Genomic DNA, 17,681 nt, shown 5'->3' with positions numbered 1-17,681 from the left:
GGAGCCCTGCCTCCCCGGCTTTGAAAACCCAGATGTTGGTGCTTCTCTCTCTGGTAGCTGTATGTATTCCTATAGTCAGATAGTTAGAAGCCTGTCTACTGATTTGTGTTTATTTGCTCTGTTTATATAATGTATGATTGTAATTTCTGTTTGTATTCTCTCTGACATTCTTGGTGCTGGCTTTTTCCCTTGAACTGAGTGAATGATACATGTATGTTTAATTAAAGTAAGATTGTTAACCCTTTAATGTTTCTTTCTTTAGAAAAGCAGATCAAAGAACCTGTGCTAGTAGCCCTCCTGTGCGCTGGTGTTATTGGCCTTATACAGCCACAGGAGTGGGCAAGTAGCATTGTTGTTACACTGTGTTAGTTATAGTCAGAGATTCAAAGATGAACAAGTCATAGTTTCTGCCCTCAAGGGGAATAGAGTCTATAAAAGTGAAAAGATTCAAAGGAGTAATACAGAAATGGAGTGGGGTAGGTCTACTATAACTCCCTGCAAATAGTATGTGAGTTTGAAGTCATCTTTTTTGTAATGAAAAGCTGTGCTGTACCATCTGCACTGTCTTCCAACCTCATTGGGCAATAACAAGTATGCATTTCAGGGTGATTAGGTAAGGTTAAGGGATCTGGTCATATAATTTCTTTGTCTGTTCAAATTCACGACCATGGCCTTCTGAGAGAGTCCTAAACAACTGAGAAGTCCTCACAATAGGAATATTATAAAACAACTACATCGATGTTTTTTTTTTAATTAATAGTGAAACTTTTAAAAAATAAGAACTTTGCTTAGAAAGAAGAATTAGAAAGGATTGAATAAGTGAAGAATATAGTGGAAAAGGAAAAATGTTCAGCAAAGAAAGGCAGAGTGAAAGTAGAGAACATTTGTATGGTCTCCCTTGGAAATATTTAAACCAAAAACCTATTAAAGAAGTGTTGGAATAGTCCATAGCTAGGCCCCCTATAGAGCTTCAGTAAACAGTGAGGCCCTGATTGAATAAATACCAAAGGTGACTGGACTGCAGAGCAGTATATTTTTCTAAGTCCAAGATCACTTTGTTCTTCTCTCTTTACAACAAAACTCCTTTTCTTTCCTACTGTTTGCTTCAATGTCCTCCCTCACTCCCCTCCTGAGTAATAAAAGAAAAAAAGTATGCTGACTATAAGTAAATATATGCTAATGTAAGGTAATTCTCCTGCATGTTAGATGTGCAAAGAACTCTAAAGAGTAATTAATGGGCACCCAGTATTTAAGCAACAAAGTGAATCATTTCCTTCTAAGCAAGTAAAGTTGTGAAAATTTATGCTAATCAGATTTACATGTAGCCAAGCATTCGCAAATCAATGGAGAGATTACCTATGGTAGGCACACTAAATTCAGAATCACATTTAAAATTATGTTTATGCACATGTACCTAGCACTTACCATGCACGTTTATTCCATTTTAACAGTGAAACAAATGATATGTTCTTTCTCCTATTTCCCTTTCAGCTGTCATAAATCCATAAGATCTACAAATTGTGTGCTAATCAATGGAATCCACCAATTTATATGCACATCCCAACCTCCATAAATTCTGCTCACCATGGTTCAGAGCTAGCAATCCCTCTTCTTTCTCATTTTTCTACATCCTTCTACATTGAGAGGGCCAGGGGTCTGTTTGAACATAGTAGGAATGCTGGTTCCCTTGAAGCTATCATTGATTTAATACTTACATGTAAAAATTAAGTTCCAGGAATGGACTTCTGTCTGTAGGACAATCTCATTACTATGCATTACCTAATTTCTTCTGAGTGGGATGAAAATTGACATTGGTGCAGAGATATCCAAATTCTTCCCCACACTCTTTCTGACTGGTAAGAACAATAGACTAGTAAATAGAGAAGACTCTCTGGTAAAGATATGACTAAAAATTTTTGTAACCAGGGCCACAAAAATTCACCTTTAGTTAATGGGGGAATAACACTGAAGGGCTGATAAGGTGCTGGTTCTGAACTTCACCTTCCCCCTCCCAATCTGCTGGTAGCCCCTTATTATTCTTGCTAATTAGATGCTGAATTCTGCTATTTCCATACAGCTGAAAGATTGAGAGTACTGCTGGTGCCCTCTAAATTCTGCACCTTGGGATAAAGCCCTAGTCTCCCCATCCTAGTTAAAACTCTGCCATTTGGTTAATGTTCTGGTGGTCAAAACTAGATGTTTCAGCAATATTGTTGTTTTCCTTCCTCAGTCCTTTCTCTTGTTACCAACTATTGCTGTTCAGATTCTCCTGAAGTTCAAGAGAAAGTGGCAAAATTTTCCTCTTTGCAAAGTTAGTCTGCTCTATAGTGTTAACTCTGTTCCTTTGCCTCCCCCACCCACCCAACTTTTCTGAATGCCCAAATAAGTCTATTTGACTTTACTATTCATCTAAGCAAAGCTTTTCTGGAATGTTCCAATCCAGTTAAGCAGAGATAACACCTAGCGGGTGGGACTATGAATCTTTGTCTTTGGTTTCTTAATATAGATACTGACCCTCTGGGATGCAGGATACTGTAGAAAGAACACTGAACAGAGCCAGATCAGCACAATTCCCACCCTAGCTCTTCCTCTAACCAGCTGTGGGACTTTTTAGCAAGTCACCTTATTTTTGGGAGCTCAGCTTCCTTATGTCTTTAAAGAAAGGGTTGGTCTAGGTCAGGAGTTCTCGACCTGGGGCATGTATAGCTCCCAGGAATATGAGCAGCTTGTTAAGGGGGTCTGGGGAATATCTGGCAAAGAACTATGCGATCCTATGGAATTTAATTGGACTTAATTTATTTTATTTCTTTATTTTATTTTATTTCTTATGTGCATATATATATATACATAAGCTCTAGTTCATTTCCTTTAACAGTGATTAAGGGGAATGGAAGGTTTTTCTTATGTGTATAACCATGGTAAACTCAAGAATTTATTTCCTTTCATGTTAGTGAATGGGAAGGTTGATTTAAAGCCAAAGAGAGCCAGGAACAGGAAAGAAAAAAAAAGATTGGTAACTTCTGTTCTAGACAATCTCTAAGTTTTTTTCCTTTCTCTATGATTCTTTTAGTTTCAAAAAAGGTAACTGAGGTAAATATTCCTCATTGAAAATTAAGATAAAGTTCACTTGCCAGTCTCTTAATTTATGTTTGTTCCCCTAGACTTAGTTATCTCCTTGGGACTAAATACACTGTCTTAATGGGTAGGAAATATTTTCCTATATTTTTCTCATGTTGAAATGTTAGCCAGTCACTCAATCAGTCAATAAGCATTTATTAAGTGCCAATTATGTGCCAGGCATTTTGCTAAGCACTGGGGATACAAAGAAAAGCAGAAGATAGTCCCTGCTCTCAAGAAGCTATAACTAGTAACTAATAATAATACCTTCCCCTTTTAATTTTACTTTCACATTTCCATGTCCTATGATCCTCAGAACAGTCCTGTGAGTAATATATTATCTAAATTGGATATTAGTAATCACATTTTACAAGTGAGGAAGTTGAGGCATAGCAAAGTTATACAGCAAGTCAAGAGAAGAATCAAGATCCAAGTTTTTTAGCTTTTAGTCCCAGGTTTCTTCTACTATGCACTAAATACTTTAGTCCTCCTAGGTTTCTTCTATTATGGGCAGCTAGGTGGCACAGTGCATAGACTGCTAGGCCTAGAGTCAGGAAGACTCATCTTCCTGAGTTCAAATCTGACTTCAGGAACTTATTAGCTGTTTGACCCTGTTTGCCTCAGTTTCCTCATCTGTCAAATGAGCTGGAGAAGGAAATGGCAAACCACTCCAGTCTCTCTGCCAAGAAAACCCCAAATGGGGTTACAAAGAGTTGGACATAACTGATAACAACTGAACAACAAATTCTTCTCCTATACCACATTAGCACCAAAGAATGTACAATTCTTAAGGGCAGGGATTGCTGGATCCCTAGAGCCTAGAACAGGGCTTTTGTATCCTCAGAGACTGGTTTAATATGTTTATTTATTGATGGATTTATTCATGGCTTTGGAGGAACAAATACTTCAGAGACCAAGAAGTGTTTTTGGATGGGTGGTGGGGGATTTTCATAGGCAACGAGGAAATGAAGAAGGTCTTTGGTTCTTTGGGTTACTCTAGAACTTAGTTCTGTGGGGCAGAGAGACTGTAATTGGTAAACATGTCATGGGAATCCCAGAAAGAAGTTAGTTCCAATCTAGTCCTGATTGCCTCACTACCAAACAAGAATGTGAAAACATTTAACTGCCTCCACCCTCTTCTCTCCAACATTGTCCTTGAGGACTCACAAGTTGTTTTGTTACCAAAGGGTGGTAAAGAATAAAGGGAGACTATCTGTTTCTCTGTGGCTGAGGATAAGTATTCAACACTATAGGAATGCTGAAGCTTCGCCCCAGGGAGTGACAAAGGAGACTTGGTTGCTGCCCTCAAAGAGGAACTGGACATAACCAGATTCACACACATAAACATGCGTGACAGAAACACATAAACATATAGCCAACCAGCCACAGCTGTGCACAGTTAAACACAGAAATGCCTGAGTAGCTAGAGAAGTGAGGATGGAGAAAAAATAGGGAAAGAGCAAAGGTTATAGAAGATCTAGGAAGTCTCAGTGGGAGAGGCCAGTTCTGAAGGAAAGGAATTTTTTGGAAGCACTGTACGGCCAAAAAAAAAAAAAAGTCTTGTTCCCAAAGCTGTGGTTTAGAGACATTTGTCCAGCCTCGTTGGAGCCAGAGGAATTGAACTGCAATTAAGTGAGGAAATGTAAATGGTTTATTAATGCTCAAGAAGAAACAATGGCTTAGAGAGAGGCTCTGGCCTAGAAATAGGACTAACTCCACAAAGATGGAAGGCTATTATAACCACAGAGCTCTGGATGTTCCTGCTGAGTGGGAGAACAGGAGGGGAAGTAGAGAGAATCTAGAAAAAGCTGATTGAGAAAGGGAAAGTGGGAGCAGCTAGGTGGCGCAGTAAGTGGAGCACCAGCCCTGGAGTCAGGAGGACCTGAGTTCAAACCTGGCCTCAGACACTCTTGATACATGTACTAGCTGTGTGACCTGGGCACGTCACTTAACCCCAACTGCCTTGCCTTCTCCCCTCAAAAAAAAAAAAAGAAGAAAAAAAGAAAGAGAATAGAAAAGTGCCCATGTGCCTAGAACAGAGGAAAGAGAGTCTAGGGGAATATGGCTTGGGTTGGCATTCAGGAAGCTACAAGAAAAGTAGTTTTGACGTGAAACTATGAAGGTGGATCTGGGACAGACAGAAAAATGTTTTGCTCCTTCTGACAATTAAATAACCAAAGGAGATAATGGCTCAGCCTTATCACTGAAGGTAAAAGTAGAGATCTAATTAGCAAGGAAAGAAATGACCTCAAGTTTAGGATGTAGAGCCTAGAAAGGGAAAGCCCGGAAGACATGGGAATGATGCTTTAAATCTGGGTCAGGCTAACAGAAAACTGAGTATCTGAGATGGGGTGTTATCTGAGGAATAGAGTTTTTGCCTCAGCAGTCTGTAACCCTGAATCACAAAGATTTGAAGAGATGGAGGAGAGAGTTTGCTAGCCATGGGACAATTAGATTTTCATACCCTTCCCAGTGTAATACAAGCATCTGGGATCATTACCAGTCATGTTGACCTGTGTCTTGCCATTGGACTCTGATGATTCTGGAGGAGACAGTGAGGCTGATGACTTTGCACAGCTCTGCCTCACTTAAATCCAATTCAGTTGCAAGCCAAGACATCACCCTCCTGATGTCATTGATCCTCTTTGAGGAAGAAGGATGAACAACAACAAGCCTGAGTAGGGTCCTAAAGATTGTTGTTATTTGTCCTTCATTCTCAAAGAGGACCATGACATCAGGAAGGTGATATAATGACTTGCAGGTGAATTAGATTTAAGTGAGGGAGGACTGTGCAAAGTCACCAGCCTCATTCTCTCCTCAGGAGACCTCTGGGCCCAGTGGCAAGATATGGATCAGAATGACTGGGGATGGCCCTGGATGCAGTCGGAAACCTTGGCCTTTTTAAGCTAAGGTCTTTCCCAGGTCCCAGTCCTGAAAGATAGTCTTGTGATAATACTTAGCAAGCAGAGAGAGATATGATCAAGAGAGACTAGAATGGAGCGAATTTTGGAATTGTGGACAGGAACCCTTGGAGCCATGGATACATACAGGAAACATACAGGCTACATACAGGCTCATCATCCTTGACCTCCAGAGCTTATAACTTTAAAGACTTCAGAGAATGGCTCTCCCTTGAATGAGATCACTCTCCCTCCTGGTTTGAACCAAGATTTTAACTTGTTCCCAATGGAAGAGCTCATTTGCTTTCCTGTAGCTTTTGGTAAACTCTAATCTACAGAACTTCTTTTATTTCTATTTGCTATTTTGTTTGGATAAATAGGCTTATCAGCTCTTTGCTATTCATTTTTGTTTGTCTATTTGTTTTGGGAGGAGGGGTGGTCCAACTAACTAGCACTTGGTGAGAAGGAGCTGAGGTGGCAAATTTCCTTTCCCTTCAAGGGTGACTCAGTATCAGCAATCTTGGACCCTTTCTACCCATATATGCTGATAGTCCTCCTCTTATTCTCTGACAGGTAGGCCAGACCTCAGCTTATCCATGCCACCAGCAAGCTGCTTCTCTCTCTTTATATTTAGACACACGGACATCTTACGCCAGTAAATAAAGGCAGCTTCGACCTACAACTAACAGGTTTCTATGCTTCCAGACTTTTCATTCTTCTACCATACAAATGCCAAAAATGACTGTCATTCTTTGACTCAAGAAGACTCAGTGGCTCCCTATCATCTTAAGGATAAAACACAGACTCCTCGCCTTGGCATTAAAGCCCTACTCAACCTGGCAAGAGACCATCTTTCATAGAATTCACAATTACTCTTCCTCACACACTCCTTTTTCTTCACAAATTGGTCCACTTGCTGTTCCTAGGTATATGAGAATCTATGTCCTTCTGCCATGACTTTGCATAGGCTGTGCCTCATGCCTAGAATACTACTAAATCCCTAGCTCCTTTCAGGTTCAGTTCAGGTGTCATCTGAATTATTAATACTCCTCCCTCCCTCCCCTTCTACTGCCCCCCCTCCCCATCCTGGAAAGGAGGGGGTTTATTTGTTCTGCTTTTCATATTTTTTGTTTTTACTTCTCTGAACATATGGTGTATTTCTCCAATAGGATATAATCCTCTTAAGGGCACAGGTTGTTTTAGTTTTGTTTAAATATTCCCATTTCCTAGCATAGTACCTTACAATAGTAGGCCTTTAACAAATGATCTTTGAATTGAATTGTGGTTTTTGCCCTCAGTTCTTCACATAGTAGGAAAATGAATTGTGTATATAGACCATGGGTGTTTGGGATAGAAAGGAGGAGAGAGCTCATGAACCCCAAGGCTAATTTCTCCATTTTCATCTTCCCTGTGATGGCATTAATATCATGCTTTGCTTAATCTCAACTCTGCCCACTAATACTAAAAATTAGATGGTTATTTTCTAAGATAATTTGCAAGAGGAGAGAGGCCACATAGTATCATGGATATAGGATCAGCATCAGATTCAGGAACACCCAGATTCAGGTCTTACCTTTGACACATACTGGTTACGTGACCCTAGGTAAGTCACTTAACCTTTTCAAGTCCCAAGTAACTAAGACTCTTGGTTGCAGAGCAGGTGACAATCTGCATTGAAAGAGAGTTTCCTCATTGGCAAAGTCCTATTCTATTGATGAAATCACAAGTTCAAAGAATAAAATATAGGGTAAAATAAAAACCCAAACAAACTTAGTAACGTAGTAATGTAGGGGTGTTAGGGTTATTTTTTCAGGAGTCTAGCTAGGAAGCTAGTTAGATGGGTAGGGATGGGTGAATTATGATCTTCCCTCCTCCTTGCCTCCTTGGAATGTTTGGGAACATAAATAAAACAGCAGATGGGGAAGCTCTTTACAACAAGGGGGTTAGTAAAGCCAAGGCAGTGCTAGCATCCTTTAGAATCATTGAGTCTGCATAGTCTATAATGAGAAGTGCACAGGAAGAAAGCACTGGCTGGGCTATTAAATAAAGCTTTATTATCCATAGGTGCGACTCTATCGATGAATTTGTTACCAGGGTGGATTATTAAAGTTTTCTGAGCCTCTCAAACTGCCAGCCCATGCCACCCCAAACCAGGGAACCATTAATGTCTAACCTAGACTTAATCTTCAATTAACTAAAAACAATGGGCCTAGGTTTTTGGTGCCTAAACCCAAGAAGGCAACAGTGATCTTCCAATTACAGTGATTAAGCTCTTAATAGGCACAGGAGGAAGTCAATCCTTTCCTTATTAGCAGAACTGAAATGTTATCTTTCCTGCTGGAAGAATGTGGATGTCCTGGCCGCAAGATAAACAGGAAATGGATGAGAGCAAGGTGGGAGTGGTGGGGATGTTCCAAGGCAAGATCAGAGAAGGCCAAGGTTCCTGCTGAGCTTTTGGTGTCTTGGAGTCTCCTTGAACATTTTGTTCTGGGGCTAAGCCAGAGAAGTGTGCAAGTGCATGGTACAGAAACTACGCAGGGCCAGATATCCAACTGAACCAATGCACACCTAGGAAAACGAAAAGGCCTAAGAAAGGGAAGCAGATCTAACAGTGAGCAGAAGGAGGATTAGCCTGTAGGCCAAGAGAAGACCTTAGAGGGAGGAGCCACTTCCATGGCTCAAAGGCTCTTGGGTTATGGCCCATGGTCTGTCTCAGGAAGCTTGGGACTTTGGTGACTCCTTTAAAAAGCCCCTGATCAAAAGAAAGTTTTTAAAGCAAAAGAACTATAGAAATAAGACTGCTGGGCTGGAAAGTAAAATCTCCCAGGGTAAGCGTTTTCAAATACTTGGGAGGACCCAGTGACTTGCAAGCAATTAAAATGATAAGAACAACTTTCATAGCTAGTTATTAAGAAAGCAGACTCTCTAGGGACCTCCACTTTTACAACACTGTTTTGGCATTGTTTTACTTGCAAGATTACCAAGAAATTAGAAACATTGAAAATACTGAACCTAGAGTTGTTTAAGAATAGTTCAAATTTCAGGCCATTTATTATGTTATACTACCACTTGCCCTAGTCAGAAGAGAAATGTCTTCCTGTAGAGAGTTCCACAAGGGGCATATGAAAAGGAACATGATTCCCACAACTTTAAAAAAAGAAAAAAAATTAACTAGTGTGGCTGTCATATTTGAGAAGAAAAAATGCGAAACACCCAATTTCTCTGATCTCTCTGGGCAGGATTATGAGCATGGTATGGTGTAGCAGTTTTCAAAGTGTGGTCTGTAGACATCTGGGGGTCCTCAAGACTTTTTCAGGGTGTCCCTGAGACCCTCGATGAGGGTCCTTGGAGTTAAAACTACATTCATAATACTACCAAGATGTTATTTGCCTATTAAAATATTTCTGCCTCTTATAACAATATAGTAGCATACAGCCAGCTATATAGTTACTGTATTTCATTAACTTGTTGTCTATACTTACTTTATATCATATAAACAACCTATCACAAAAGACTCAATGCAGAAATGGATATCCAGCTGTATTCTATTAAGTCAGCCATTAAAGAGATTTATGAAAATATGTAAAATGATGCTAATTCCTCTATTTTTTATTTGGGAAAATAGTTAATTTTCATAAATATTATATGATGTTAATATGTAATGGGTTTATCATTATTTTAAAATGAATAAGAACATGTTTTAAAATTTATCCGTTTAAATTTTTAATACAATAAATATTGATAGCTATAAGCCAAGTAAACAAAAGCTCTTTGGGATCCTTAATGATTTTGAATAGTGTAAAGGGGTCTTAAGACCAAAAAGTATGAGTTGGACTGGTGAAGCAGAGCTGTCCTTAAGAGTCAGGAATATCTGGGTTTGAATGCTGCCTTACATGATTACTACACGCCCTACCCTGGACAAGCTCATCTCTCTGGGTCTTTGTTTCCTGTAAAATAAGAAGGCTGGACTTGAGGACACCTAAGGTCCCTCCCATCTCTAAATCTATGATGCATGACTATCCATAGGCTAGTGGGAAGTTTGATGCTGTCCTCAGCTATTTAAATCTACTTTGCTGGAAATGAGTAATTCATACAAAGAGGAATAGCCAGGCCCCATTCTGCTAAATAAGAGACCTAAATTAGATCATCTCTAAGGTCCTTTCTAGTTCTATTGTTCTGTGGCCCATTGGATTGAGTCATGGGTTTTTACCTGGGAGACATTAACCCTGAAGGCATATGTGGATAGACTGGCAGAGACCCTTGAGCTTGGTTGATGGGGGGAATATATATATATGTATATATATATATACACACACACACACATACACACACATATATATACATATATACACATATATGTATATATACATGTATAATATCTTACAATATATTATATTAAAGTTGAAATGTAACATATAATTAAATAAAACATATATAATATATACATGTTTGTTTTCTTTGGAATCCTATGTATTTTATTTTACATATTTAAAAACATTATTCCAGAGGAGGGGGTCCACAGACTTCAGCAGACTGCCAAGGGGTGCAGGACACACTGCTGAATATTAAGAACTCTTGGATGAAAGGAAAGTGAGCATAGGAGTATGACTCAGTTAGAGGACATCAGGGCTCGAGGACTGGGGAAAGGACAAAGACTGGGGGAAAATACTGTTTTGCTGTTATTTTGCTCAACTGGAAATTAAAAAAAGAACAAGTGAACACCCCTGAGCTTTCAGTTGCTTAATTTCCACCCCACCCCAACCCTTAAATCAGAAACTCTGAGTAAAGGTAGTAGTGTGGATCTGCTTTTTCTTCCAACAAGAGCAAAGAAATACTTTTAAGGTCTTACCAAGGTCATAAACATTCTTTTTTTTTTTTGAAAGAAACAGCTTTTTTATTTACAATGTCTGAGGATGTTTGATTTCAATTTCCATGCCACTTCCCTTCCCTACCCCCCATCTCCATGCCATGGCACATCATGACATACATTCTTCTTCTTCTCTCTCTCCAACTCTTGCTCTGAGAGTTGTAATCAAATCAGCACTACCATTCCTGGAAAGGACACCATTCTCTCTTACTTCCTTGTCTAAAATCCTCCTCCCTGTGACTATTCCCCTAAATAACATGTTTCCCCTACTGGAATGTAAGGTTCTTGAATACAACAGCTGCCTGGCTTGTGCTTGTATTTTCATTCCCAATACTCAGTATAGTGCTTGGCACATAGTAAGATGCTTAATAAATGCTCATTCATTTCATTCATTCATTCAAGGCTAATCTTTACAAGATCTAGAATCCCAGATTTGGAGTGAAACCTGGTAGTCCAACCCTATCCAAAGAACATGTTTTCCTACAACTAGCTCAACCTGTCACCTAGCCTCTACTTGAAGCCTCATGATGAAGAACCTACTACCTGATAAGGCTGACCTTTCCATTTTGGAGTAGCCCATTTCTAGTTGGTTAGGAGGCACTTCCTCATATTGAGCTGAACAGTCTGCCTCCCTATAATTCCCATCTGTTGGCCTTTGTTCTGCCCTTTCACTCTCTAACATTTCATGATTTCTAAGGAATTCTATTTGAAGAAATTAGTATTTCTAGTAATGTATCGTAATGTTACTGGAATATGAAGATTTTCCTGGTCCATTAATAGGCCTACGTGACCAGATGTGTTCAATCACAGATGTCTTATTGCTTTGAGCTCCAGCTCAGCTCTGATACATCTTGAGTCACATAGAGCCTATTGGGGGAAGAACTTGCCTAAGGAGGTATTTGCTTAGGGGGAGGTTTGCTTACTGGGAGGCTTGCTTGTAAGAAGGCTTTCACACCTTTTGGTACTAAGCTAATTAGGCACTGAGTCACAAGGGTTGTGATGCCTTCTGGCTCTGAGACATGTATATATACATATATGTATATATATACAGAGAGAGAGACTGGCACACAGTAATTATTATTTGCTTAATAAATATATGCTTGTATGTATAAATTTATGCTTATATATGATAAATATGTGCTTAACAAATATTAATTGAATTGCTAGTAAGTGTCTAAGGTAAGATTTGAACTTGGGTATTTCTGACTTCCTACTCACAGCATTGAAGGAAGTAGCATTTTAGGTAGCTATGTAGTACAGTGGATGGAGCACTAGACCTGGAGTCAGGAAGACCTGAGTTCAGATCCAGCCTCAGGAACTTCTGTGTGACCCTGAGCAAGTCACTTAAGCCTGTTTGCCTCAGTTTTTCCTCATCTGTAAAATAAGTAGGAGAAGTAACTGACAAACACTTTAATCTTCACCAAGAAAACCCAAATGGGGTCTCGAAGAGTCAGACACGACCGAACAACAACTAGACAGCTTCTGACTTGCAGTTTGTTGCTTTTTCTAATCCTATGCTATTTCTCATTTTACAAATGTTGAATCTGAGACTCAGAGAGATTAACTGGCTTGTCTAAGGTTGCACACGTAGTAAGTGGGAAAGGCAGGATTTAAAGCCATGTCCTCTGCCCCCACATTCGATGCTCTTTTCTGCTGTAACACAAGGAGTTTCCTGAGAAAGCCGAGAAGTACAAGGACGTCCTGAAGAAGAGGTGTAAAGTCTTGGCTCTCCTGAGCTCCTTACAAAGAGAGGGCTAGGCAGGTGGATACTCTTCTTCCTCAAAGTATTTAAGATACATAAACTTGGGGTGATCAAGGAGATGTAGTCTTCCTCCTATCTCTTCTATTAGAAAAGAATCCCTAAATAAATGATGGGCACAGTATCCAAATCAATCCAGTCCAATTTAATACTGTTATAATTAAGCAAACATTTATTAAGCAACTACTACAGACAAGGTGCTGAAACACGCTGAGAAGGATTCTTTTGTTACTGTCTCTTTTTAGGCCACCAGCTCCATGAGGCCAAATCCTATCTTACAGGCCAGGACATGTTGTTTGGATAGCGCAGTTTAGAATGAAGGCTTCTTGATAGTGCAGGGTAATCATCTGGGGGATTGATTTTTATTTGAATATTGATGGCCTAGAGCAGAAGGCTAATCCTGAAAGGGCTTAGTTTCTTTGGGGACCCCATATCTCTTGCCACCCCAAACCCCCTAGTCTTCTACCTCATAATGAATCTAAGATTACTCAATTCCTCCAAGGATGAGGAGGAATGTGGCCGAGTTCCATCTTACTCTGTGTACATAAGCCTGCACTGCATTCATGAAAGAAAGCTGACCCAACCCCCTTAAGAACAATCCAAAAATAAATTTGGCAGTGACCTCCAGAGTGCAGGAACAGGAAGGAAGGGCCTTTGCTCCAGGCCTCTCTCACCAGAGCCTCAACTTCTACAGAACTGAGAAAAACTCTAGGGATAAAGGTCCTTGTGATAGTGTCAGATTCTGGGCATGTGCATTCTACAGGGTCCTAAGAAAACTCACCGAAAAGGGTTCGATCCCTGAAAGTCAACCCTGCAAACACAGCCATATTTCTCAGCTGAGAAAAGCAGTTCTACACTGTCTGATTGTAGAGCTAAGCTTGGCCCAAAAGAAGAGATAAGAAAATATTCTTCCCTTACTTCTTTGCAGAAGTGGGGGACTGTGGGCATTGAACACAGAATATACTGTCAAACTTGGTTGATGTGTTGGTTAGTTTTGACAAAGTGCTCCCCCCCACACTCCATCTTTCTTTTTTATTCTTTATCATAATGGATGGCTCTCTGGGTAGTAGAGGGGAAACATATTGGGAAGAGGTGATGTCAACACAAAATATATGAATAAACATTTTTTAAAAAGAAAAACTGTTCTACTCACTGAAGGTTCGTATGGTGTCACTGGGCTGGCTGAGGGAGCTGGCTCCAAAAGTATTCACAGCCTTCACAGCAAACTGGTACTGGGTATCTGCAATGAGTCCCTTAAGAACCATGGAGTCCATCTGGATCTGTTCTTTGATTAGAGTCCAACTGTTGTCGAAATCTGGCCTTTATCATTAAAAAGAGAGAGAGAGAGAGAGAGAGAGAGAGAGAGAGAGAGAGAGAGAGAGAGAGAGAGAGAGAGAGAGAGAGGAGGAGGAAGGAGTACTTCAGAAATACTAGAGAAAAAGAAAACTGTAAAAACCAACAACATTTGAACTCCGGAAGCAATACTCGTAAAAATGAATAATGGTTTCCTATCTAAAAAGGGACCTGTATTGTAAATCAGAGGCTGTATATTTGTGGGTTCTCCCAATAAAACATATTGTATAATTTGTAGGATCAGCCTTAAAACTCGATTTAAAGGTTGCTTCCTGCTCCTTCCCCTCCTCCATTTAGAACATGACTGAAAGATAATAACAGTCCTGATAATCATTCAAGGACTCTTCTGTCCAGATGTTTTATAAACAAGCATCCACTCAGCAATCCCCATCCCTGGAGGTCAGGGGAACAGAGATGCAATCTATTCCCAACTTGCAGTTCATAAAACAAATAAAGATTTTATAGGGTGGCTAATTGCACTAATCCCTAGGAGAAAACCCTAGAGATTCTTTCTGTTCTTGGCAAGTCCTTACTTGTACCCGAAATGTGAAAGGAGATTTAATAGCCACAGGCCTGATAGGGCACTAAATTTTCACAGTTCCGATAGTGGGCCCTATATCGAAGGGTAGAAATTGTCCCAGGGTACCTGTCTGCCTTCAGGCATAGAACTTTCAGGCGGGTCCCTGAATGCACAAAGAGAGCCAGGATGGAGGGAGCTAGGGCCTCCACAAACATCCCACACTCATGTTCCAGTTGTTTCTGGAATAAGATAGCATCTATGGATCATCTAGGCCCTTTGATTCTTAGTCATTCATAGACACAGAATTTGAGTTCTGGAAAGGTAAATAGACATAATTTCTGACCTCGTTTACAAATAAAGAAACATGTTTCAGAGAGAAGAAGTGACCAAAAGTCACACTGTTAGTTAGTGGCCAAACTGGGGCTTGATTCCAGGGCTCCTGACTCCCAGTCTTGAATTACCATGAAACCACCCAATCTCTATTCATTTAACAAGCATTTAGTAACCTCCATCCACAATTACAATTACTAGAATTGTTCTGGGCTTGGACATGCTTTCCAGAGTGAAGATCATGGATCATAGATTTAGAGCTGGAAGGGAACCTAGAGGCCACTAAACTCTGTCTCCCCTCACCCCTTCTGAAAACTGAGGCCCAGATTGGTTAACTAACTTGCCCCAGTTCACACAGCTAGTAAGGATCTGAGGCAGGGTTTCATGCTGATGGCTCACTGTGATATGACTTCAAACCTGGGCTCCTGAAAGCTATTCCTGAGGTTGTGCAGACTCTGAAAGATTCTACCACTCTGGAAAGGCTTTGAGTATGGTCCTAGGAACAGACCGTGCCTGCTTTCCAAGGATCAGCCAAACGACGCCACTGTCACTGTCACAACTACTGCTACTACAATTACTATTGTAATTTACAGAGCACTATAAGATTTGCAAGACATTTAATATATTATACCTCCTTTGAACTACACAGCAACCCCATTTGATCAGGATGACAGATGCTCAGTTGAGAGGGATTTATCACCAGTTAACTGGCCAAGTGGTGATGAATTCCTTGGCCATGGCAAGCCATAACACAAAGAAAAATACAAAATGTCCCTCAAGCCATCAATAAGCATTAAATTTTTACTTAATGTGGCAGGTACTGTGCTAAGTGTTGGGGACATAAAGAAAAAGTAGAAGCAGCCCCTACCCTCAAGGAGCTTATATTCTAATAGAGGAGATAACATGTACATAAATAAGTAAATATCAGATACGTGCAGAGTAGATGGAAGGTTAGTTTGAGTGGGGAGATGCTAACAGCTTGGGGCACTGAGTAAGGCCTCTGTAGAAGGTGGGTACTTAAGTTGAATCTTAAAGAAAGCTGGGAATTCTAAGAGGAAAGGGGCAGGGGGAAGAAGAGAGAGACACAGAGAGAAACAGAGACGGAGACAGAGAAAGCTAACAGAGAGACTGAGGAAGACAGAGTACAGAGAGCCAGAAAGATAGAGACAGAGACACAGAGAGAAGAATCCCAGGCATGGGCGGGGGGGTGGGTGAGCGGGCAGTCAATTCAAAGGTCCAAAAATGTGTATAAGGAACAGCAAATAGGTCATTGTGGATGGAACTTAGAGAGTTTGGAGAAGAGTGATGTGGAAGGAGACCAGAAAGACAGGAAGGGGCTGGGTTATGAAGAGCTTTAAATGCCAATTAGCAGAATTTATATTGGATTCTAGAGGTAGGATGTCCTGTGTTTAGCTTTTAGTGTTAGAGATTTGCCCGAGGCTCAGAGATAAACGAAGTAATAGTAAGTTTTTCCTATACATTACAGGAAAGTCACTTTGCTAGCTGGGTGGAGGATGGATTGTGTTGGAGTGAGGAGAAACTTGAATCAGGGAGACCAGTTAGAAGGCTATTGCAATAATCCAGGTGAGAGGCAATGAGAACCTGAAGCAGGGTGGTACCTGTGTGAGTGGAGAAGGGGATTCATACAGGAGATGTTATAGAAAAAGAAACGAAAAGATTTGGAAACTCATTGGCTATGTGGGGTAATCAAGAGTGAGGCATCAGGGATGACAATGAGGTTGCAAACTTGGGTGACTAGAAGAGTGGCAGTAACTGTAAGAGGGGAGGGGGATCTGTGGGGAAAGGTTATGAGTCCTCCTTTGTATATGTCGAGTTTGAGATGCCAATGAGACATTCAGTTTGAGATGTCTAAAGGGAGGTTGATGATGCAAGAATGGAACTTAGGAGGAAGACTTTAGGGCTGGACAAGTAGATCTGGGATTCAACTGTATAAATATAATAATAGCTATTAATAGCTAGCATGTATATAGTACTTTAAGATTTTCAAAGTGCTTTACAAATGTTATCTCACGACAAACCCAGGAGGTAAGTTCAATAATTATCCTTATTTTACAGATGGAAAAAGTGAGGCAGACAGTGGTTAAGTCCAGGGGTCACATAGCTAATAAGTATCTGTGGCCAAATTTGAACTCAGGTCTTCCTGAGTTTAGGTCATGCACTCTTTCCAGGGCACCACCTTGCTGCCCTAACTCATGAGATCTGATGAGTTCATTAAAAGTGAGATCATAAAATGAGAGACGAGAAGGCCCAGGAAAGAGCCCTGGAATACATCTTTTTAGTTAGTGGGTATCACATGGAGGAAGATCCCAAGATAGCCTGAGGAGTCATCAAAAGGGCAAGAGGAGAGCCGAGAGAGAGCAGAGTCACAAAGACAGTGTTGGGCCCCTTTTAGCTTCTGTGGAGATGGCGGCAGATGGAGAGCGTAGATAGATGGTATTGAGAACCACACAGTCTTATTGCAAAAACTACAGGAAGTGATGCACAGGGACGTGAGAAGAACCAGGAGATCATTGTGTACAGTAACAGCAGTGTTCTAGTGGTGATCAGCTGTGACAGACTTGGCTCCTCTGATCAATACAATGATCCAAGACAATTTTGAAGGACTCATAATGAAAAAATGCTCTCCACCTCCAGAGAGAGAGAGAACTGATGAACTCTGTGAGTACAGACTGAAGTAGGATTTTCTCTCACTTTTTAATTTTTCTTGCTTTTTTTTGAAATATGGCTAATATGGAAATGTTTTGTGTGATTTCACATGTGTAACTGATACCATATTTGCTTGTCTTCTCAGTGGGTGGGACAGGGGAGTGGAAG

General features: G+C 40.4%; 1 protein-coding gene across 1 annotated transcript in view; it reads right to left on the bottom strand.

The window, feature by feature from the left end:
* The window catches only part of EGFLAM (EGF like, fibronectin type III and laminin G domains), a 261,390-nt gene that overhangs the window by 109,703 nt on the left and 134,006 nt on the right, over nucleotides 1–17,681 (bottom strand). Inside the window, exon 7 of the mRNA XM_036767943.1 lies at nucleotides 13,797–13,963. Within this exon, the coding sequence (XP_036623838.1) occupies nucleotides 13,797–13,963 (167 nt within the window). The remainder of the gene's footprint in view (nucleotides 1–13,796; nucleotides 13,964–17,681) is intronic.

The sequence above is a fragment of the Trichosurus vulpecula genome, chromosome 1 (genome assembly GCF_011100635.1).
Source record: "Trichosurus vulpecula isolate mTriVul1 chromosome 1, mTriVul1.pri, whole genome shotgun sequence".
Taxonomy (NCBI): domain Eukaryota; kingdom Metazoa; phylum Chordata; class Mammalia; order Diprotodontia; family Phalangeridae; genus Trichosurus; species Trichosurus vulpecula.
This window is presented reverse-complemented; position numbering and strand designations above follow the sequence as displayed.